We start from the raw sequence: 24,220 nt of genomic DNA, 5'->3' as shown, positions 1-24,220 counted from the left end.
ACTGGAAGCAGACTGGAGACGACTTGTGCCCTCGGTGCCGCCTCCTCTTGTGATCACGCCCCCTGCTGGCCCTTGTGTCTCTGCACACTTTTACTCTTGTGCATTTTTCTCTTCTCTGTCCTCTCTCCCCTTCCTCTGTTCCCTGGGCAGATATCATTAGCACCTTGAGGCCAGATGAGAAGGCCGTCATGACTTATGTGTCGTGTTACTACCACGCGTTCTCAGGCAAGCAGAAGGTGAGAAACGACATGAAAAAAAAACAACAACAACAAAAAAACAAAAATCTCCAGACAAACAATGAGCGGATACCTGCCAAAGTGGCTGGCAGCGAATGACACATCAGCCACAGTCTGACTTTGCCAATGTTTGTTTTTCACTGCTGAAGTGTGAGACCACAATTTGATCCGACAACACCAGAAAGGATAATATCAGACAACACAACACCTTCAAAATGCCTTAACTGAAGGTTTAAAGACTTTTATCATTCATCAGCAATTCTACTGATGTTTCTGAATCTGAAAATATGACTGATGAGGACTTGGTATAATCATTTAAAGCTACAATTATTATTATTATTATATTCTTTAAATGAAAAATGGATCAAATGACTACCTGCATGTGGACGGGGTCATCTATAGAGAACCAGCAGCTAACTTTGCAGTTCCCCTCAGCTCTGCAGAGCTTTACAGCATCTTTCACCTCGTTGTTTGGTTTTTACAGTTGCTCTGTTTGAACAGCAGGCAGCGGTTTTTAAAGAAAAAGCCCCAAAAACCGACTGTGCACCACCAGCCCAGCAGCAAACAGACCCCAGTCAGATAGAGAGATAGATACTTCATTCAAAAGAGACCAGCTAGTGGAGCATTTAGCAGCTAAAGACTCAGATATTCCCCTCAGGAGTTTGTGGAGCTCAAAAACTGAACTAAAAGGAGAATAAATATTGAACTTAGATTCATCAGGTGGCCAGAAACCCGACTCCAGACAAACACTAATGTTGCTGCATCTCTGCTGGACGTGTAAATGATTTCTTCCTGTAATTATAGAGAAACTAATGTCATGAATGGGTCAAAGAGGGAGTAGGATTAACATTTTTTTATACTTTACTTTCCTTAATCAATTAGCCCAAGAAAATATTTCACATATTTGCATTGCTGACATCTTATCTCCAACAGATCTGTTGAACAGTTTTATTTTACGAGCCTTCAGGCGATATGACTTCATACATTTTTTATCGTGGGCGGCCCCAGTGGGACACCAAACCCTCAGCTGTTCAGAACCTCCCCGTCTTCACTCTGTCAGCGGCGTATTGATCCTTGATACATCACTCAGCCTTTCCCCCTCCGCCAGCGTGAAGTTCTTACTCTCTCTGAGGAACACGTTGTTCCAAAGACATGCCGAATCCACTCCGGATCCGTGCAGAGAACAATAGAGAGGTATCAGGCATGCAGGATATCTGCTAAGTCTCCTGTACTTATCAGGATCCACTTCTTAATGGAGCGATTGAACCTCCTGAGGAGAAGGAGTCCGGAAACGGCTGCTGGCTGGCACACAGAGTTACACTGCTGGCAAGGATTTACCAGAGAAACAGGGGGGTAGAGGAACAGTGCCAGACTCCTCAGGTTGGACCCTCCAGGGCAGAAATTTACCCATAAACACCATCACTCTGACTGTTCCTTGTTGGCTGAATGTTGACATGGAAACGTCCATGTTAGCAACAGTTTGTGCCTCACATGTATTAACTTTACAGCCTGATGGAGTCATAAATTTAAGAATAGGTTTTCTTTTCTTTTTTAAAGTCAAGTTGCTGATAATCTGGTTACAGACTCAGTGGATCGACAAATATTCTGCTGCATAACATTTTTTTTCAAAGCTCTTTTACCAAATCCAAAAAAAGATGGTTATCAGAAGTTACATCCCTCCTTTGCTATTTTGTGCAATGCAAGAAAAACATTTCTGAAAATATAAAGCAGTGGAACAGAATAAATATATATAAAGATAAACCGGATCTCTGTGGTCACGTCTCCGAGAACATGCGGGGGGTTTATGAGCTGTGGAAGTTTACAATCTGTAATTACAAACATAATCCACATGTGGGGTGTTTTAAAGCTAATTGTCTATTTTCAGGACCAAATTGCTCAACATTTGACTTTATCGGGGAAAAACTAAGTAATTAATGTATAATGAGGAGAGTTGGTGTTTTCGAAGTGTAGAGAAGGCTTTAAAAAACAGTTGTGATCATGTAGGGAGATAAAAGTTTACAGGAAATACAGCTGAGAAGTAAAAGTAGAGATAATTGATAATGTCTGCAAGTGAAGGAGGTCACACAGTTCCCCTCAGCGCTGTGAGCTTTTTCCCGCCTTCATCAGCCCCGTTTTCAGCTTCCAAATGAGGGATAATTTCTGGATCTTCTGGACGTGAAAACACACAGTTGTTTCAGCTGGAGGCCAAATATGAAGTTATTGCAGGTTTAATAGCTTAAATAAAATGGTTTTTTTTTTTTTTTAAATAATGACCTCAAAACCTGACCTCAAAAATAATTCCCTGCATAAAAAGATAAATAACTGTGTCTCTTCTGTCTACTACTTCTTCTACTAATAATAATCTGTTTAGGTTAAACTGAGAGTTCAGAAATGAGAACTTGGGAAAGAGGTGAAGCTTTTTTTTATTTTGCAACAGACAAAATACATTATGATTCTAGAAACACCTACAGAGCTGTGATGATAAGTGTTAGTAAATGAAGGAGCTAATATTCTCTCTCATTTAAACGTAATGATAATACATGAGAGGCACACACTGGGGACGTGTCCTCATTTGCTTCTGAGCCTTAATAATTGATCCGTCCAGCGTCCTCCCTCTGCGCCACCTCTGATGTCAGGACAAAATAATTCATAAAAGCGCTCCTGGCTGTCAGGGCTTTCAGTAAACAGCCCTCGTGTGCAAACATTTGCTCACAGAAGCACGACCTGCACATCCTGGCTCTCCTTTTAAGGCAGCTGGCCTGCTGCTCCTGGTGCAGCCCCACCGGAGCATGTCTCCGACCGAGCCAAGTTTCCTCGTGATCTCTGGACAAAAGGAGGCTGGGAGCAGCCCTCTGTGTGGAATGCCCGTCTCCGAGCTGTGAAATGGGGTGGGAGGCGGATTCAAGTCAGTCTTGCTGTGTGTCTGTACTCTCTAAAAGGACACTGCTGCGAGGCTGTGCTGCATTTTAAATCGAATTGTTTCCTTGGAGGGAAATTGATAGTGGTTCAGTTTGGGCTGATTTATTACAGTCACAGATGGATTTCTTTCGATTTCGATATTATCTACTTTAACTTCAGCTCTTAAAACACTGGTTGAGTTGTTTATTTCTGGTTGATTGTTACCTTTCTCAGCTCAAATCCACTGCAGATTTTCCAGACTTTGTGCATGTTGCTTAAATTTCTTGCCTGTATTTTCTCTATAAACCTCTTTTCTCTTGTTTCCAATGAGCTTTCCTGACTACATGTTGTCATGGAAACTCTGCTTCGCTCATGCATTGCCAGGCCAGTGATAAAGACTGACAGGCCGTGTTGAGGAAGTGTTGTGTCATGGATGAGACCCTCTGTTTCCCCTACTGGGCTGTTTTTATTCTCACTGGAGCCTCGCTCTTTATCCTCCCCACAAAGTGTCTGCATGTAGGTTGAGAGGCTAAAATAACACAGCTGTGCACTGCTGTTCTATAAAAAGACTGTGGTGCAGAGAAAAAGGTGCCCCTACACCTGACGACAGGTGCAAAATAATGTGCCCTCGTTAGCTGTCACTGTCGCTCTCCAGAGTCCTTCCTGCTGGAAAAGACTATTCGACTGATTATTAATTTTGGTGACATTGACAGTGCAACACACGAGCACAGACAGTGTTACAGAGATAGCATCATACACTAAGCTGTCCTGTTTTCTCTGGCTTGCAGCATCGTTGCTGATCTATTGCTTCATCCCCAAAAATGTCTCACTGGGGACAGTCTTGTGTGGGCAGTGTAGGCAGATATACTGTGTGTAAATCAAATACATCACTTTAATTTCACGGAGCACACACACCGGCGTTGTACAGTACAGATGACTGAACAGCAGCAAAGCTCAGTTTACATTTCTGCATCTCACGCTGTTTCTCCCCTCGCCCTCGTCATCCAGGCAGAGACAGCGGCCAACAGGATCTGCAAGGTGCTGGCTGTCAACCAAGAGAATGAGCAGCTGATGGAGGACTATGAGAAGCTGGCCAGTGATGTGAGCACACCCCGATTTTCCTATAATTGTCCTGCACCACCGCTCTCCCCTCTCTCTCCCTCTCTCCCCTTTTGGAGTCATCCCTTCACCTCCCAGCCCAGGGGTGTCTGTGCTCCAGACAGGTCCAGGGTTAGAGACCACAAAGCTGATAGATCGAGATAAACAGGGAGCCAGGAAAACACTGTTGCTTTGAGGCTTCAAAAGCAACATAGAAGTTATTTTAGATTATAGATTATTAACATGTTTTCGCCTGTTTTAACTCATTTAAAACAAAGTGCAAAGGCTTTTTCTTCAACTTATTTTTAATTGTTTACATTTTGAGATTGATGATTGATTTTTCTACCTTCCAAGCAGCCAGTTCATATCATCCCAACATGAAATTTGACTCAGGGACTTGAAAAAAAACCTGATGTCAGTACTGGATTTAAAATGATTTGTCAATCAACTATTTTGATAAATGAATAATTATCACTGATGAAGCAAAGATATTTGAAATATTTAATGGTATTTTATTATGTCTTAAAAAGTTACATTATCATTGCAGTCACTGGAACTCCATTATTTTGAGAAGACTTCTGTGTGGTGCTTTCAAGTGCCTGTGGGAAGTTCAGATATCTCATGTTGCAGAGTCAGCTGTCAAGAGTTCACTTTAAATGTGATGGATTAACTTTTACCAGCAAGTTTCAAAATCTGCAAACTGATTTTTTCATACTCTTGGCTGCTACTAGTTTCACAGATATATCAGTATTCGATATATAGTATATGATATATATGTATATGTCAGCTGATAAATAAAAAATTGCAGCAAAGAAATGAAAAAATTGAAATAGTGCAATAAATAACAGTATTAGAGAAGTTATCCAGTACTGACAAGTTTATTTTTCAACTCAAAATATCCAGATCTTTGTTAAAGATGTTATGTTTATGTTACCTATTCATCTAAAAAATGAATATTAGCCAATTCATTTCATAAATATTAATATTTGTATCATCCTAAAATCCAGTATAGGTCAGGCTATAGTTTGAAGGGAGCTGTCGGTTGAAAAAAAAAAAATTTTTGCCATAGAAAATGGTCAGTCAATGAAAATGATACACAAATTGTACTAAATGAGATGAAACATGCAAAAACACGATTGTGGACCTTTAAATCAGACAGAGTTACATTTGATTGCAAGAGATGAGTAAAAATTGGCTAATCAATTATCTCAATTTTTATTTTTATCTTTATTTTTTCCACACATCAATCACATCCCCTACACCTCATTCACTTCCTCTCTATCAATAATGATTCTGCATTTATCTTTTATTTGCACGATTCTCCTTTGACTCTCCGACCTTCTTCTTCTCCTTAAACTTGTTTTTCCTCTATTTTCTTCCTCTTACTCTCACCCTTTACCACACACACACACACACTTTCCCACACACCAACATCAACACCCCAGCTGCTGGAGTGGATCCGTCGCACTATCCCCTGGCTGGAGAACCGCTTGCCGGAGAACACCATGCAGGCCATGCAGCAGAAGCTGGAGGACTTCCGAGATTACCGCCGCCTCCACAAGCCGCCCAAAGTGCAGGAGAAGTGCCAGCTGGAGATCAACTTCAACACCCTGCAGACCAAGCTGAGGCTCAGCAACAGGCCCGCCTTCATGCCCTCAGAGGGAAAGATGGTCTCGGTAGGTCACACCAACGCGTCAAAGTACAAACTCACAAACATTATTAAACAAACAGTTAAAGATCCAAACCTTCTTAGTGCAGGCCAAGGCAAGGTTTTGGGCAACTTTGATAATTATGGTGTCAGCGTACATTTGAGCCCGTTTTTAACCTCACTTGGTAGCTTTGAAATGTCCTTCACGGTACAGCAGAAGATGTGGTCAAGAGACTGTAAACCCTGTCAATGAAAGGGTAAAACTGTATGTAGTTGTATATATATACAGTTACATAATTGCATGTTTATATAACTTTTTTATAAGTCAAAAAACATCAGCAAAACATTCATTAACTTTAAAGCTGCAGTGATCAATAGTTTTACATTAAAAGGAGCCTTTTGTCAGTTCTGCTGTTGCTACATAGCTAACGTTAGCATTAACAGCTGTTTTCTTACCAGTCTAATAGATGTTGTGTTTACAGCTTGTTTCTGCTGCCCACAAGTGGCCAAACAAATCCGTTAAAGCAGGTTTAACTTTCTACTTCAGTAAATGTGCACGTATGATATTTTGTGTTGGTCACACAACTGAATACATTTACACATGAGGCCACTCTTATGTTTATTTCTGCCTGTTTATGGCAAGACTAAATCCTTGTGTATTCTCCTCTGCGTCACACAGGACATCAACAATGCGTGGGGAAATCTAGAGGGAGCAGAGAAAGGCTACGAAGAGTGGCTCCTTAACGAGATTCGCAGGCTGGAAAGACTCGACCACCTGGCGGAGAAATTCCGCCAGAAAGCAGCTATCCACGAAGCTTGGACTGAAGGTAGAGAAAATTTGAAAGGAGCTGAGAACAGCTCACTGTCTCTAACATAAAGATCCAGCAGACCCTGGTGTTTAATGTCATGTGCCTCAGGCCACAGTGAAGCTAAATGGAAATTACAGCCTATAAACATTTACATGTCTGAGGTGTCGGCTTGTCAAAATACTGAATGTAACCCTTTGCCTTATGTTATTATTACCTAACAACCATTTTGAACAGTTCAACATCAAGACAAATGTCACTGTTGAAGGATGTAAAAACGGTGCATCTTCTGTGTCTCCCCCTGCAGGAAAGGAGGACATGCTGCAGAAGCGTGACTATGAGACGGCCTCTCTGTCGGAGATCAAGGCCCTGCTGAAGAAACACGAGGCCTTTGAGAGTGACCTGGCTGCACATCAGGACCGCGTGGAGCAGATCGCAGCCATCGCACAGGAGTTAAAGTAAGAGACGACGAAGCGAGGCGCGGTTGATGGTGAAAAGATTGTGCTGCAACCTTGTACGGATCAATGAATGTTAGAAGAGAGTAGGAGAGATTGGGGGTTTTCTTTGTAATCTTTGTTATCAAACTGGAAACATTCTTTTTGTATCTGGGACTTTCAGCTGATTCAGATACACACAGCGATTATTTTCCCATTCTATAGTTGTATTTATTACCTCACCACCTCTCTACGCTGCTGTTGGTGATCTCAAACTTTATTATTTCCAGATTTTCCATCAAAAGTCCCTCTCCCGAGCTTAGGTTCACTTCACTTGCAGATGTTAATAATGAAACACCCAAAAAAATGAGAAGAAGAAAGGAAATACAAACCTTACAAGCAGCACAAAGAAACCCTCTAAGGATCTAAAAAACATTTCACACCAGGAAAAAAAAGGCTTTAAAGTGCATGGAAGAAAGGTGATGATAAAAAACCAACCAAATGAGTGTGTTGGCTTTATTGGGAATTTAATCATAGTGATAATGAATCTCCTCTGTTCTTGTCTGTTTGTGCTCCAGTGAGCTGGACTACTATGACTCCCCCAGTGTAAACGCTCGCTGCCAGCGGATCTGCGACCAGTGGGACGCACTGGGAGCTCTGACCCAGAAACGCAGTGAGGCTTTGCAGGTGAGAGGATCTGGGATAACCCAAGAGAATTGAAAATAAACAAGCTACTGAAGAGTCAGATTTCTAACTTTGTAAAATCCCCTCTCTCCTTCTTGGTGCTGGTCGAGGCAGAAATAATTACACATTTAGAGATGAAAGTGTCCTCGCGCACAGTGAGAGGCTGTGAAGAGACTGGTCGATTTTTCAGGGCTCCTGCTGGCCTCTAGAATCCTTTGAATCTGGAGATTTTATCTATAAAAATATAACCCCCAAATCCATCTATATGCACCAGCTCTTTGCAAGGATTGTGAATAAAATGAAGCGTCTATAATTCCTTGAATTTCACCCAGCAAGACTTTGAAGGTCAATAAAAAGCCCATGAGTTTGTGTGATAACCTTTTTATTCACGCTCAACAGAGAACTGAGAAGCTGCTGGAAACCATCGACCAACTGTACCTTGAGTTTGCCAAAAGAGCGGCTCCATTCAACAACTGGATGGAGGGCGCCATGGAGGACCTGCAGGACACCTTTATCGTCCACACCATCGAAGAAATCCAGGTGAGCGCGGAGAGAACCGACAGGGAAGAGCAGAGGAGACTTCATCCACCTTGGAAAAAATATGTTTCTGAGGATTTAAAGCAATAGTTTGACATTTTGGGAAATAATTCACTTTCTGATGGAGAGTTAGATCAGAAAGTTGATGCAACTCTCATGTCTGTACAATAAACATGAAGCTGGAGCCAGCAGCTGGTTAGCTTAGCTTAGCTTAGCACAAAGACTGGAAACAGGGGGAAACAGCTAGCCTGAAAAATCAAAATGAACAAAATCAAACTTAGGCTCACTAATTTACATGTTATATCTTGTTTGTTTAATATGCAAAACATCCGTATGTAAGCGTAAAAAATGACAAGTTTGTGGTTTTACTACAGGAAGGAAGTGATGTAAACACACCCAGCCCAGAAATAGTCTGGTACAAACTGCAGCTTGGTGTTTTTCCATCTTGTGTTACAACCCAGCTTGTTGTTGGGGAAAAGGGAAGCAACATAAACCACATGTAAGTGGTAAAGCAAATGTATTAAATAGTAAAGTAAATAAATACATTAGTTCTCTGTCACTGGGATGTAAAGAGAGAAAACCACAGACTGTTAACGTTTCATATTCATAAAATTCAAAAAGAGGAAGCGAGCCAGTTCTCCTTCAGATGTAAAAATGATGAAAACCTGTGCTGTTATTTTTGTGGATTATATATTTATTTTATGTGTTGCTGTTTTGCGTCTCAGGGATTAAGCACAGCCCACGAGCAGTTCAAAGCCACACTGCCAGAGGCAGACAAAGAGCGCCAGGCCATCCTGGGCATCCACAATGAGATTGCCAAGATTGTGCAGACCTACCATGTGAATATGGCTGGCACCAACCCCTACACCACCATCAACCCACAGGAGATTAACGCCAAATGGGACAAGGTAATAAGATCAATCACCAGCAGGGAAATACAACTCAAGATGGTTTTTGTTTATCATCTTTATTTATTCAAAGAGGATCTAACCTACCAGCCTCCTGTCTGCACAGTGGAGACACGGTCCTGTGGAAACTGGAGGTTTAGTGGGATTTGCCCAATATTTTCCATATGTTTCTTGACTTATAGTAGCTTCCACCAATCACCAGGCAAAGACTCTTCATTGGAGATTCTGATAGAAATGAAAGTGAAAATAAAGTTTTAGATGAGGTATAATATGTTATTCGAGTCCTGAGACATAAGTCAGTGAACGAGGCAGCATCAGTTTGTTTTGTTTTCATTCGTTTTAACATTTGAAAATTTACAACATTCAAAAATCGAACATGGAAACATGTATTTTATCTGGGTTTTCCATCCCCCCGCTGCCTGCTGTAGGTCAGGCAGCTGGTGCCTCAGCGCGACCAGGCTCTGATCGAGGAACACGCCCGGCAGCAGAACAACGAGCGTCTGCGCAGACAGTTTGCCAACCAGGCCAATGTCATCGGGCCCTGGATCCAGAACAAGATGGAGGTCAGTGTGAACGGAGGCAGAAGACAAATGGCCGCATAGCGAGTTCAGAATGAGGCCAGCTTTTAAGTTTAATCACCTACCACAAAGTTTAAAACAAGAGATGGTAAAACTTTGTGTCTCCAGTGTTTGATGATTGTGATGTCACCCTCATGAGGTCACAGGAAATTATATTTCAGATAAACAGCGTTTAATGTGAAAACAAGGCGGTTTGTTTGTGTCTTCTCATCGTGTCCTTCATCACGTGTCACTGCAGGAAATTGGCCGCATCTCAATCGAGATGCACGGCACCCTGGAGGACCAGCTGACGCACCTACGCCAGTACGAGAAGAGCATCGTCAACTACAAGCCAAAGATCGACCAGCTGGAGGGAGACCACCAGCTCATTCAGGAAGCTCTCATCTTCGACAACAAGCACACCAACTACACCATGGAGGTAAAACCCGGATTCAAGGTCCGAACACAACTAATAATCAAGTTAATGTTCCGACCTTCACTTCATGGCCGTCTGACCTGCTGTGTCCTGCAAATACTTTACGCTTTGCTGAACGGCGCCTCGGTTTCAGATGGTTGCGGTTTACCGCAGAGTGGAAAACAATGGGTGGCAGCATGTTACGCCAACCACAGGAAAGAGCCTTCAAGAGTTTAACACAGAACTTCTCTGACATGGCAGCTCACCATCAAGTCTCCAGTGTATAAAATTAACTTTTCAGCTCGTCAGCCAAGTGCTTAACTCTGAACCCCTGCCTGCCAAGAAGGGTTTTTACTGGCCAAATAATTCATATGAAGTTTGTCGCAGACGTTCTGCTCAACAACAGAAGCATTTTCAAAGCTGTTGTGTGGGTGTGTCTGGAGTCAGCTGCTGGATGAAGACTCTGGTAGAGAGACAAAAGCAAATTTATCATTTGAAATTAAATTAAGTTAAAAGCATATATTTTCGGCTGTAATATATCTGTCATGGTTTAACCAGGGTTTGGCCATTTAAAGGAAAAGTGATATTCTATTTTTTTATTGTCGGAAAATCCCCACAGAAAAACTGCAATTAATTGGTCTACTAACAAAAAAGATGAGCGGTGACATGTTCCTTCATTACTTTTGGCTCAAAAACTGCAACATTTACTAATTTTTAGGAGGTTTTCTCCACCATCTTTAAAGATTTGCATCTTTAATAGAAACTAATGAGGCTGAAGCTGAGAGACATGTTGGGAGATGGACCAACTAATTGTTGGATTTTGGTCTTTACACAAGATTTAGTGACAAAAATATAGAATATTGGCTTATTCTATAGCTTCTTCTGGCAGTAGAAAGACAGGACACAGCTGAATAACAGGCTGTCATTGTTTTTTCACTTTGAGAGAATATGGTGGCCATCAGAGACAAAGCAGAGGGACAGCCAAATACCAGACTGTGCATAATCAAACTTTTTAAAACGTAAAGAACATTTTATCCACCAAGGGTTCATTACGAGGCCATGTCAGACATCGTAGCAGTAAATTTTATCCATATTTTCCTCCATATAGGATAAAACAGATAATGAATCATTTACAACCACTGTTTGATCCAAAGCTAAATCTCAGCTAAAGTAATGCACCTGAGACTCTTTCTTAACCTCCCTCTGCCTTCATCTCTCTCTCTCTCTCTCTCCTCTGCAGCACATCCGTGTGGGCTGGGAGCAGCTACTCACCACCATCGCTCGCACCATCAATGAAATCGAGAACCAGATCTTGACGCGAGACGCCAAGGGCATCAGCCAGGAGCAGCTGAACGAGTTCCGGGCCTCCTTCAATCACTTCGACAGGGTCAGTAGTCGCACTGAGTCACTGCGCAGACACAGAGCAGAGAGGTGACGCAGGCTGTGCGCTGCTCATTTCCAGTCAGACGTCTGGGTTTGGTTTTTGGCTCAGAGACGTGCTGCGCTGTGAAACTGGAATAGGAATAGTTTGGGAAATATGTTAATTCGCTCTCCTGTTGAGAGTTAAGTGATAAGATCAATACCACTCTCATATCCGGCCATTAAATATAAGACTAAAGCTTAGCTTAGCATAAAGACTGGAAACAGAGGGAAACAGCTAGCCTGGCTCTGTCCAAAGGTAATGAAATCTACCCATGAGCACATTTGAAGCTAAGTGAGATGTTTGAGCTTTTAAGGGGGTTTGGTGCCGGACTATTTCCTGGCTGGGAGCAGTTACTTCCAGGAGACTCTTAAAGACGTATGCATCAGTTTCTGCCATGAGTCACAAGTTTGTCTTTTATATATTTAGACTTCATCTGCAAAGCGAAGAAGTTGAGGTGAGAAAGTATCATTTCTGGGTTTGAGTCCATTAACGTCCTGTCATGCAGCCCGAGGTGTGGCTAATGGTAATCCCCTATCGATCCTTTAACCTGAGAACAGTGAGTGTGCAGTTTGTGTGTGATTTGCATCAGTCGTGGAGTGACCTTACCGCATGGTTACAGTTCAGTGACACAGGAGCTTTAAGCCAGATTCAGCGTCATGCACAAGCTAAATGCTTTTATTGTGAAATACAAAAACATCAAAATGAAAATTAAATCCAGAGCAGGTAGACTGCAGACTGAGGCTCCAGTTTATATCACAGGTAGCTCCACCACATCTTCCCATTGAAGGATGTTTCTATAAAACCCTCCGTCTTCACCCCCCCTCCTACCCCAGACCTTAGTGTTTACACTGGGGCTCACCATGTCAGGAACAGCACCAATTATGGATGAGTTTTTATTTAGCTCCCTCTCCTCCTCCTCCTCCTCCTCCTCCTCCTCGTCCTCCTCCTCACCCCAGCTCTCCCGCCGACTCCACCATTACCTCATGCATTCTTCCAGAGCTGCTCTATAGTTAATCGATACCTGACGTGGACGATCGGAGCCAACAGGAAGTCAACTGTGGACCTGAGCTTGTGTCTTTGTCTCATATTTTATCAGGCTTCAGCCTCTAGGCTTCCAGCCTGACAGCTGTTCTTAGACATGAGGGAAAAGCAAACACCAGATTAATCTGACGCAGTCAAAAAATGTGTCTTTTTTTTCAGATTGACTTGAGTTTGTTGAGATTGTATTGACTGTATATTGTGTACTGTGTATTACTGTATGAGGAGTTGATTAATTAGTTAGTCCACTGACAGAAAGTTCATCAACAATTATTAATAATTATTTAAGTAATTTGTCAAACAAAAGCATCAATGAGGATTTACTGCTTTTTAAATTGCAAACTTATGGACCATGACGACTGATCTGACAAAACACACGATTACTTGATTTAACAGATAAATCATCGATGAAAATAATTAACAGAACAATTGAAAATTTATTGCAGCTATTTTGTTTATCTAATCAGTGTAAAGTAGTTTTAGGCAAAAATTCACTGATCCCAGCTTCTCAAATTAGATTTTCTTCTGTGGTATCGAAAGCAACAGAAATTTTAAGTGACTTAACACACCGAGAACAAATTATGGGTATTTTTTACTATTTGCCAACATACTATAGGACAACGAAATTGCTAGATTAGATGTATCCCAAGCCTGTGTTTCTACATGTGTATTATATGAGTATATGGGAAGATGAATGTGACTGTAAATGTGTTTTATGAAGCATTTCGCTGACGTTTGCCTGTATGAAAAGGTATAGACAAACTTTTGCATCTAAGAAGATCATATTTTGTGTTGTTAAGTACATGTGCCATCGACGATATGAATAACCTCACCACAAGGCCCAGTAGTCTGCCTGCCCCACTGCACATTAACGCCTCTGAATGCCCTCGCCCAGCATGGCAGCACTGCTGCCACCGTGTGTTCACCTGCCAGATCCTAATGAATATGCACTGTGTTCTCTGTTTTCTATCTCTCGTGCATGGCCCTCTCCCTTCAACCCCCCCCCACCCCTCCACCCCTCCCTCCCACCTCTTTCCCTCACCCCCACCCTGTGCATGGTGCACTCCCTCCACCCTCCCCCCCACCAACACCACCTCACCTACCTCCTCGTCTTACCCCATCCACCTCCCCTCACCATCACTGACACCGCTGTATGTGTTGCTGCATGGCCTGTGGCCCCCGACGCCTCGCCTGGCACTGGCCTCCCACACCCCAGGACCGCTCGGGCACTCTGGGCGCGGAGGAGTTCAAGGCCTGCCTGATCAGCCTGGGTTTCGATATCGCCAACGATGCACAGGTACTTAAACGTAGCCACACCCCCGCGGTGAGAGGTTTAACTGGTTTCTTTTGTTTTCTTTTGCACCTTTTCCCTCCTTGTATTTTTTTCCTTTCCCCTATTCTCCCTCTTTTCCCGCCTTTACTGCTTATCCCTCTGGTCTAAATTCCTTTTGTCGCTTCCTACATCTTGCAACATCCCATTTGTGGATTGTTGCGGCTCTCCTCCTAAAATCTGTTCTTTGTTCATCCTTTGTTCCTCCGATGACTTCCTTCGCTATCCCTGCCTCTCCTTTTCTGTATCTCTCTTCTCGTCCTGGTTTCGTTTGTCCGTCGCTGACCTTGTAGAAGAGAACAGGAATCATGGATGCTGAAGACTTCAAAACCTGCCTTATCTCCATGGGTTACAACCTGGTAAAGCCATGAGCACTCTTCAAGTATGAAAACATGACTGTGTGTGATAACTGAGGCCATCCGGAAACTGAAGTAAATAGATGTAACCTTCACTTTATTTCATTTTGAAAACCACATGTACTTTATATCTTATTTTGGATTAAACAGAATGATTTATTTTGCATAGAGCTTCATTTGTAAATGTATTAGAATTTATGGAAATGAAAATTACAGATTTTCACTCAACACTACCTCAAAATAATTTAAAACTCACTTATGTATTAAGTTATCCCAAGTTATATCCCCAAAGGTAGGATGTCAAACATTTGCTGTGTTGTTTTAGTGCGTTGCCATGGGGACTGTCACCACGGCGACAGAGCTTCACGGTTCCTCTCTGTTGCCTCCAGGGTGAAAACGAGTTCTCCCGCATCATGAGCATAGTGGACCCCAACAGGATGGGCCTCGTCACCTTCCAGGCCTTCATCGACTTCATGTCCCGCGAGACGGCCGACACAGACACTGCCGACCAAGTGATGGCCTCCTTCAAAGTTCTGGCAGGGGATAAGGTACGGTTAAAGAATCACCACAGAGGAGTGGATATGTCCACGGGCAGAAAGAGGAGGAAGGAAAACAGACTTTTAACAACTGAGCAGCACATTTAAACTGCTGTGATCTATATTTTATATTGACAGTGGATCATATGACTACTTGTTTGTGAAAGGGGTCGCTTGTAGTAAGAAGTATGGCTCGACTCTGCAGTTCCCCTCTACTCCACGGAGCTTTTTTTTTTTTTTTAGCATCTTTCAGCTCACTGTGTGGGTTCAACAGCCTGTAACTTCACTATTCTCATCAGGATTGCTTCGATTTTGTTTGACAACACCTGTTTTCAGTGACAAAACTCTGTAAAAACCCACTGCACACTGCCTGCTCACCGCCAATCAGCAGACAAAGTTAGCATCTAGCTAGTGAACTAGCTAACTTGATGAGCATTTAGTGGCTAAAGAACAGGACATTTCTCTCAGGAGTTGGTAGAGACCAAAAACAGAACTAAAAAAGAGTGAATATTGTACTTACATTTATCAGGTGGACACAGAAACGGCTCCAAATGTATAATAATGTTGCTCCGTATCTGTTGGATGTGTAAATAGGCAACTTTAATATTCATGTCAGCCTGTTTCTGCTGCCTTCATGTGGCCAAAGTCAAAGGAGGTTTAAATTTAGCAAACATTGCTTAATGTTTCTCTGTTTTTCCACCACCTAGATAGAGAGATTAGAACACACTGGTGTTTTTTAAAGCCACAAAAAGTGATTTCTGGCAAAAAGTCAGTTATATTTCTTCACTGTCACTTGTTCAATTCAAATACATTACGTGTTCAGATTTTAGCATTCCTTTGGTCTGCCAACTGCTCAGACAAATATCTGGTTCTCTTTGACTTGCTCAGTGTTTGACTTTAGTTACCAGTGACTCATGTATTCCAGCTCCCAGCATTCCTTCAACTGGCTCAACTGTACAAGATAGAGAAGTAAACGATGAGCTGAAAGTGGCTGAAAGCTGCAGGGAGCCTCTGACTGGGTGTTGATTCTGAGTGTGATTGGCAGTAGTAACAACTCTTTACTCATATAGAAATATAAAAGAATGTAATGTTGTTTTTCCTCATCCTTCACAGAACTACATTTTAGCTGATGAGCTGCGCCGGGAGCTGCCTCCAGACCAGGCGGAGTACTGCATCGCCCGCATGGCGCCTTACACCGGCCCCGACGGCGTGCCAGGAGCCCTCGACTACATGTCGTTCTCTACCGCTCTGTATGGAGAGAGCGACCTCTGAACACTCTGTCAGTCGTCCTGACTCGGGACCACCAGCCTACCCGCTCCGATCACCGCCACGTCCTCCAACCGCCCCTTCACCACACTCCTGTCCTACTACGCTCATTTTTTGTATGTCTCTGGCCTTATCTTTTTGTCATTATCCTCTGTCTCCTCCTCCTCCTCCTCCTCCTGCACCTCCTCCTCTCACCTGTCCACCCTCTTCCCGCTCCTTCACACCCTGTCTCCGTTGTATCTGCTTCCCACACAATGCAGCAGCTCTCCAGGTTTACAAAGAGGGAGAGAGAAAAAATGTTTGTTTCTGTTTTTATTTTCTTGTTGTCATTGTTTTTCTTCATAAAATGAATAAAGTTAACATATTTTATTATACTGAACAAAAAAAGGTATTTTTCTTCACCTGATTGAAAATAAGAGACAAAAATTGTAATAAAGAAAAATTGCTATACTTTCTCTTCTTATTCTCTGTTTGCTGCAGGGATCAATTATGGTTTTCTACTGGATTTACATTGACAGTTTGTGCATTTAGCTGACTCTGATCTATACCAACTTATAATGACAGTTATACCCAAAAAGAGGTAAATGCCTGTTGTGTATCATCATAATTCAGGTTAGTTTGTGGTAACTTGTTTAAGAACAACATTAAACAAGTAACAAATCTACTAAATAAGCAGTGTAATTACATGATAAACATACAAATAATTCATATGCCCCTTTGATGTCAGTGTTAATTGTGATTTAGTGATTTACCCATCGTTAACCAGAAAGTGTGCACTGAATTAAAAAAAAATGTCACTGACAGATCAAAGATTCTTGAAAAGAAAACTAAAGAATCCAGCACAAACTTGAACTTCTTTAACACGACATGTCAGTCCTCCTCAGACCATCAGGCAAACTTCACACAGGCAAATAATCTAAAGCAGAAAATGAATTATAACAAATTAATTGACATACCCTGTACCTGGAGTATTCCTATTTATATTATATATTATATCTTTATTTATTTAACCAGGTAAAAGTCTCGTCTTGAGATTAAAATGTCTTTATCAAGAGAGACAACATAGAAATATTGTTACGTCAATAAAAACAAAGACAACTGTCACACTCCGTAAGACACGGTCTCCAGCTGAAATGTGATTTAGAAAAAGAGAAAAAAACACTGATGATCAACCAGAGCAGGTGCCTGCACAGTGCAATCACTTCAGGGAAATCACCTGGAGGGGTGAAACAAACAGGAGTGTGGACTGAGACCAGTGACTGCAGAGAAGGTAGGAAAACATTACAAATGTTGTAAACTTTATGTGTTCAGGATAAAGACTGTATAACATGCAAAGCCACTAATGTGGCCGGTTCCGGGTGTGATTGACGAGGAGAACCCACAATGAACGTTTGGTGTTATTTTAGAAAACATAATCGTGCCCATAAACAAGACACTGACAAAATAAAACAAGCAGAAAGAGGCAACTAGAGAGCTTCTGACACAAAGTACTATTCACAAAATATTTTAGATTCCTAACGATTCTATCCATGAGACCGACGCACGGCGGAACCTTGTCCGTGACTCCGCGTCACTCCGGAACGTTTAGCAGGTCGGACCCTTTCAGGAAGCGCGTCCCAGCTGTGACCTGATTGCACCGGTAAAATGGACCTGTAGCTGCAAAGAGGAACATGTTTAACATAAAAGCGTTGCAGAGAAACAAAACAGTCAAATATGGAGTCCCCATGCTCGTAAGTAACTTTATGTCACATTTCTCACATAAATAATAACGGCAGATAAGCTATGCTAAGCCTGTTAGCTAATGCTACTTTAGCTAACGTGTTAGCAGTCCCATGAACTGTCAAACGTATACATAAGATAGTTTATCTTTTACTCCGGCTATTATGGTCGAATTTGGTCGTTTGGTTGTTTTCCTCTTTTCTTAAATTTCCTCTGACACGTCTAAGCATAGTGGGTTATTATCCTGACCTGTTCTGACCAGGTTTAGGTGTGAGAAAGTTTACTGTGGAAAAAATAACAGTGAATAATAATAATGAAAATAATCTTAAATTGCAGCCTCTCGATTAAGTCAGACTGTTATTTACCAGGATTTGTCTGTTGTGGAAACTAAATACTCTCAGCTAAAACTGATGCATTCCAATATAGAGCTGCAATGATTGGTTAATTGATAATATTTTTATAATTAGTGAAAAAAACAAATACTTAAGGGTTAGCTTTTCAAGTGTGGGAATTTGATTGTTTTTTTTTTGTTTGTTTTCTTTTAATACATTATGGATAAACTCAGTATGTTTTGGTTTTTGGTCAGACAAAACCAAATGTTTAAAAGAGTCACCTTGGTCTGTGGGGAATTAGCTCAGGAATTATTCATTATTTTCTTGTGTTGCAGCTTGTTAAACTGTATTGGATATTTTGTGCTAAAGAATCATATTCATAATTGATTTTTAAATGCTTATGTAGTTTGTATAACTTGTGAAAGTTCCCTGACTAGTGCTCTGGAAAGTCTGAACATAATTTATCTAAAAATGTGATTAACTAACCACTATTTTTTGGTGTTATTTCAGTTGCTGGTAGTTGGAGGTTCCTTTGGCCTGCGAGAGTTTACACAAATCCGATACGATTCCCAGAAGATCAAAAGAAGGGTTTGTAGTGAATTAATGAAATTTTACATAACCAATAAAGGGCTGCATAATAAATGTGACAATACATTAAGTTCCCAGATCTACGTCATTATAGAAAACAGTTAAGAGAACTACCATACACATATTTTAAGGGTCAAGCCTACAGTCTCTATACAGTGCTGTGTAGTCACTGTGCAAATACTCCTCCTAGTGGTTAGAACCATAGTTGCTCCTCAGGGTGAAAAATTCCTCCAAGTGTACAGTGTGAAAATAGTTCACATGTAGAGATGTCACATGTTTCTACATTTTCAAGCACTGCTGGGTCATTGTGGTGGATTTAGGCTTATTTATAATTTCTTTTTAAGGAAGTTAGAATTATGTCTGTCTGTGTCACTGCAGGCTCACATCACTGAGAGGCTTTTCTAACACGTTTAGAGTGAGTCAGTACAAGAGCAAGAAGTGAGAACAACTCTAATAATTCATTAAATGACAGACCCAATTCATTAAAATGACAGAGGACCGGCCCTTTATTAGAGGCCATTAGAATCTGATGAGCTGGCTGCGAGGGGAAGTAGCTGTTTTGTGCTATTTTACTGTGACAAACGCAGATGCATGTCATCTGGGTGGGAGCCAGATGGCTGGGGCATCTCTTCTTATTACTGTCCATGTGAAGCAGCACTAGACTGTAGAAGATGGTGGCGGGGGGCAATCATGCTCTTGGCACCGTGCCTGAGTAGCTGCCCCCACCACTCGTTCTCCTGCAGCAGACCGAGCCTCTCTCTTCACTCAGACTCTGGAGATTCAGCTCTGTCCTGTGTGTGTGTGTGTGTGTGTGTGTGTGTGTGTGTGTGTGTGTGTGTGTGTGTGTGTGTGTGTGTGTCTGGACATGATTAAAACCACCCCTCTGGTTCTTACTTTATCAGCCAGTTCTTTTGTTTTGTTGTTTTCCCACTTAAATCATTAAAATCACCGTCTGAGAGTAAGTCACTCTCTGATCCAATTTGCATTTTCTCTTCAATGATTTAATTTATCCTGGAGGGCGATATGAACTTCAAGGCCTTTTCTGTTCCCTGTCCAGGTTCTGTGTGAGTTTTTACCTTTGAACACTCGTAGCTTGTTTTTGGGATTCAGGCTGCTGGCATTGTAGTGTTAATTTTTCCTCCATAGAAGGCATCATACTACTTACTTGGGCAATTGATTCCCTGGTCTGAAGGCTGCAAGGTATTCTATATATTATTTATTTTGCTGTAGTATGTAGGTCTAATTAAAAATCAATCACAGAATTATGAAACTCATAAGTTTCCCAAGTAACTGCAGCATTATTGCTGTGAAATATTACAACTCATTAAAAGTAATCAGTCAGAGTGGGATTCATTTCAGTCTTATTCTGGGGCAAAATCATTTTGAATTGCAAAACCCAGATAACTCCATTGGCCTCAACTCACTCCTCCAAATTACTTACATAGATTTTATTTTACTTTTACTAAACCTGGTGACGTTTATCCAAATTTACAGAGTTAAAACAGAGTAAATTAGATCCTCCCTGTGGATTTGGAAAGGCTCAACTTTGACACTGGTGAGAAGAAGTCTTCAGAGTATGGAAGAAAACTTCTACACCTCTTCTGCAGATGTCATCAGTTATACATTAAAGAAATAATACACGAGGAGAGGAGGGGAAGATGCTGCTTAAAGGGGCCTCTCACCGCTTCCGTTCAAACCCAAACCTGTAACCATCTGAATCTCTCATCTTGTTTCATTTTTTTTTTAATTTTTCTCCTAACAACAACGATTTTAAACCCACCAAAAAACAAGACTCAAACAAGGAGCCACTCCACATCTTTGCCTTTCTTCTCTTTCCTTTCATTTTCTTTTTGTTGGCGTTAACTTGTGCATCTCTGCCAGAGGCTCCATATGTGTTTAAAATATTTCTTCCTTGTTCTCTCTCAGCTGGATCCTTCACTGGAGGCCAAAGTGAACATCGAGAAGCAGCCAGTCATGCTGGAGGAGGAGTATGAGGTATGACCTCGAGATGAAAGAAACTAACCAGTCTGCTCTGACTGCAAGAAAGTGTAACTGGTGAACAATATGTGCTTTTGTAGGATGTCATCAAATTGCAAGATTTATTAATGACATGTTGGTTCTATTCTGTGATCACATGATCTAAGCACAGGGCTTTTGTCACATGATAACAGTGACAAAAACTTTCCTATTTTACTTAACCTAACCTGCCTGCACCTCAACTTTTAGACAACTGGAAAAATGATTTGTTGTTATTATTATTTTCTTCTGCAGTTTGATTACACTATCTAAAAGTTGAAAACCTGGTTGTCTTAAAGGAGGAGGAATATTATTATTTAAATATGGAGATAACTGCACATTCTCAGACAGTCTCCTGGAAGGAAAGTGGGAGCCGAGTGTTGCATTGTCAATTTCAGAAATTTACAGAAACTGAATTTTTTTCTTATATTGAATTTTCAGCATCTCGAAACTTAAACCTCATACTCCACCTATTTTTCCTCTCTCTCTGCAGAGAATGAGGGAGATGAATTTGGACGAATGGAAGAACATCCGTGGCCCTCGTCCCTGGGAGGACTCCAGAGAGTATCAGGAGCAGCAGCGATCCAAGCAGAACAAAAAAGACTGAGGCTCAGGGACGCCATGCTGAGCAGACAGCACACACTGCAGCAGGACGGGCCAGACAAGAATGGATGGAGTCTGTGGCGAAGATGCCACAGAGACCAAATTATCCCAGATGCTGCTACTTCAGGGCTTGGGCTCAACTTGTTTGGCCTTGGATTGTGTTGGACTCAAAACTTTGGAAATGTGCATTGTTGTGGTCTCTTCTGGCTGTTCAGGGCTACTGGTGATTATGCCACATGAGCTCAAAACCTTGAAATAAATACAAGGTTGCCCATAAATTTAAAGAAATATGCATTGATTCTTGTAGTTTCATACATAAAATTATAAAGCTGTTGACTGTTGGCTGGTTATTCTCCAGTCTGATCAGCAGATTGTAATAAAGTCAACCAGTAGGTGGCACATGTGTGTCCTGTTGCACCAAACCCTCCAAACATAAACCAAGGAAGGAAATATATATATATATATATATATATAAAATTACACATATATACATACACGCACCTATTACATCAGTGTATCGTTTCCATGTCAATAAATTATTGCTATTGGTCCAAATTGTTGCTTTTAGTTTCATTTTGTTTTTGACAAAAGCTCGTAGATGTGTTGAGTCTTTGTTTACAACAGCATCACATTGATTCACCAGTTGAAAGCATAAAGGAATAAATAACTCAACAGTCCAGCCTCTCCTCAGGCTTTATAATAGGTCTCGACAGTAATCTGTTTCTCTGACAGTTATTACTTCCCAATGCAGTGGATTTATTATGTTTATAATGGAAATAGTATTACCTTTTGCTTTTTTTTTTGTCATCCTACAAAACACAAGAACATGATTTTTTGCTGTATGCTGCAATGTCTTCACATCAGTATATTTAAGTGATGTATGTTCTGCCTCGCCTCATTCAGCTTGTGAAACAGGGATGTAATGAATATTCTTCAGGTGTAGAGGTCTCCATGACAGTGTCTTGGGATACATTTTCTATAATCAAATTTTTTATGTTCATGATTTTTAAGTCACTTTAATACTCCGAGTTACTCAGGCTCAGATATTTATGGGAAACAAACAACAGCTCACATGTGAGGATTTTTTTTTTTTTCATGCACAGGTTTTACAGAGATGGATCTTGTTTAGAGTGGTGCTTTGTCATTGGTTGTTTCCGCATTAAGCAGAGCTGCTGTGAAGTACCAATTGCCTCTAATCCACGAAACAGATCTGAATGACAAAGCAGAGCAATCAAGTAATTTGTCACAGGATTAGCAGATCACATCAAGGCTTTCCTCACAAGCTGTGAGTTGATAGAAATGTCTGGTGTTTCTGAAGAGGCCTCTCTAAATTTAGAGTGGCCACATGTTGGTGCATCTGTAATCTTGGAGGTGAATCACACACTTACTCTGGATGCTCCACAGACTGCCCCTGGCCTGTTTTTCATTAGATACACACCGCCTGAAAATCGCAGTTGCAGCGAGGACGCTGCTGTTGATAACTGTGAGAAAGAAGAAATATTGAGTTTGATGATGGTCAATAGGCCAATGTTGAGCTTCGCTTTGGAGAATGTGGCTTTAACTGTCACGTTAGCTGCAGGGGTGGAGGAAGTAGTAAGAAGTTTACTTAAAAGAAACAAAACCACAATTTAAAAATAATCTATTAGAAGCATTGCATTCAAAATCTTACTCATCTAAATGAAATTTTAAACAATAATATAGCGGTAATCAATTTTTATTTTTTTTAATGTAAAGATGTAGTAGAGTCCTGAGCAGAGAACAAAGTCACACTCTTATCCTCTGGTATCCTGGACAGTGGTGTGTCCATGTTAGTGCATATGAGCCCCTCCTCCTATGAGCTGCATATCCATAAACCCACAGGTAAAGCCCACAGGTGAGCAGTGCAGTAAGCAGCTCTCAGGTAAAAGCACCTTACAGAGTCTCTTCCACTAAAGAATAAAGAAAGACAAAGAAGAGATAAGACAGAGCACAGGTGGACAAATAGGAGCGCAAATCCTGGTTGGCCTTGGATCTTCAAAACATCCACAAAGTCTTTAAAGTTTTTACTGGCTCCATCATTGTCATTCAGTGAAGCACTACTGGTCTGGGATTACTGAGCTCACCGGGATTGCTAACCAGCTCCAGCTTGACTTGGGCCTGGCTCTTCTTCCCCTCCATGTGTAACTTGATGCTACATGTTCCACGTCTGTTTCATTAGAGACCGGCTGCAGTGGCCAACATTAGCTGACCTGTTGTTACTGATATGAATGTGTTCGGCAAATGTTGCTATTGCTAGCGGGCTTTCTGTTAGCATTGCTGTGGAGCATATCAGGGCAATGCTAGCTGGGCTAATGGTTGTGGCTAGACTGTTTATTTGTTGGCTCATATACACAGTGTATGTTTATTCAGTTGTGCCTCTTAAGCTTCACAACACCTGCTGACTGAAGAAGGGAAGTGGGTGGTGGTGGGTATGATTATTACTGCAACTAATTCTTTTCATCAAGGAAAGATCTCCTGGTTATTTTCTCAATTCATTGTTTGGTATGTGAAACAATTAAAAATTGAAAATAGTGAGAAATGCTCAAAGCTCGAAGTGAAACCTTAACAATGCTTGTTTTGTCAAACTTATAGAGGAAACATTAATTTATTGGATAGAAAAGCAGCAGATTCTCACATTTTAAAGGCTGGAGCCATGAAATCTGCTCTGCTGAAGTGTCTTTGAGCCAAGGTTGCTGTTCTGCAGCTGATCGATGACCTATGACCTCTGACCCTTTCTGTGCAGGAGGATGGGAGCAGCTCAAAAGAGCATATTG

The 24,220-nt window shown here is 41.4% G+C and overlaps 2 protein-coding genes across 4 annotated transcripts in view; both read left to right on the top strand.

Annotated features, from left to right (window-relative positions):
* The window catches only part of actn1 (actinin, alpha 1), a 58,715-nt gene extending 42,095 nt beyond the window's left edge, over nucleotides 1-16,620 (top strand). Inside the window, exons 9-22 of one of the 3 annotated variants that reach the window (XM_071498486.1) lie at nucleotides 4,143-4,235; nucleotides 5,678-5,908; nucleotides 6,560-6,707; nucleotides 6,994-7,144; nucleotides 7,699-7,807; nucleotides 8,204-8,344; nucleotides 9,067-9,249; nucleotides 9,678-9,812; nucleotides 10,066-10,245; nucleotides 11,462-11,608; nucleotides 13,899-13,979; nucleotides 14,306-14,371; nucleotides 14,758-14,916; nucleotides 16,018-16,318. In XM_071498486.1, coding sequence (XP_071354587.1) covers nucleotides 4,143-4,235; nucleotides 5,678-5,908; nucleotides 6,560-6,707; nucleotides 6,994-7,144; nucleotides 7,699-7,807; nucleotides 8,204-8,344; nucleotides 9,067-9,249; nucleotides 9,678-9,812; nucleotides 10,066-10,245; nucleotides 11,462-11,608; nucleotides 13,899-13,979; nucleotides 14,306-14,371; nucleotides 14,758-14,916; nucleotides 16,018-16,176 — 1,983 coding nt within the window. In that variant the 3' untranslated portion in view covers nucleotides 16,177-16,318. Of the gene's footprint in view, nucleotides 1-4,142; nucleotides 4,236-5,677; nucleotides 5,909-6,559; nucleotides 6,708-6,993; nucleotides 7,145-7,698; nucleotides 7,808-8,203; nucleotides 8,345-9,066; nucleotides 9,250-9,677; nucleotides 9,813-10,065; nucleotides 10,246-11,461; nucleotides 11,609-13,898; nucleotides 13,980-14,305; nucleotides 14,372-14,757; nucleotides 14,917-16,017 lie in introns of all 3 variants that reach the window. The other 2 variants (XM_071498485.1, XM_071498484.1) reach the window with 2 other exon arrangements.
* A 1,121-nt stretch (nucleotides 16,621-17,741) lies between these two features.
* Nucleotides 17,742-21,583, top strand: cox16 (cytochrome c oxidase assembly factor COX16). The gene is made up of 4 exons (XM_071498497.1): nucleotides 17,742-17,900; nucleotides 18,732-18,809; nucleotides 20,736-20,804; nucleotides 21,319-21,583. Exons 1-4 carry the CDS (start codon nucleotides 17,841-17,843, stop codon nucleotides 21,430-21,432), a joined length of 321 nt encoding a protein of 106 aa, XP_071354598.1. The 5' UTR covers nucleotides 17,742-17,840; the 3' UTR covers nucleotides 21,433-21,583.
* Nucleotides 21,584-24,220: the final 2,637 nt, after the last annotated feature.

Source organism: Trachinotus anak, unplaced genomic scaffold (genome assembly GCF_046630095.1).
Source record: "Trachinotus anak isolate AG129_WGS33_773 ecotype Australia unplaced genomic scaffold, CSIRO_AGI_Tana_v1 ptg000015l, whole genome shotgun sequence".
NCBI classification, from domain to species: Eukaryota; Metazoa; Chordata; class Actinopteri; order Carangiformes; family Carangidae; genus Trachinotus; species Trachinotus anak.
Note: the sequence above shows the minus strand (reverse complement) of the source record. Positions and strands in the feature narration are given on the sequence as shown.

Bases quoted from the DNA above. Each gene is read 5' to 3' on its own strand.
- cox16 (XM_071498497.1), top strand. From the start codon at position 17,841: ATGTTTAACATAAAAGCGTTGCAGAGAAACAAAACAGTCAAATATGGA. The intron at 18,810-20,735 runs GTTTGTAGTGAA...GTTCTCTCTCAG, and splicing joins CCCAGAAGATCAAAAGAAGG to CTGGATCCTTCACTGGAGGC. The intron at 20,805-21,318 runs GTATGACCTCGA...CTCTCTCTGCAG, and splicing joins TGCTGGAGGAGGAGTATGAG to AGAATGAGGGAGATGAATTT.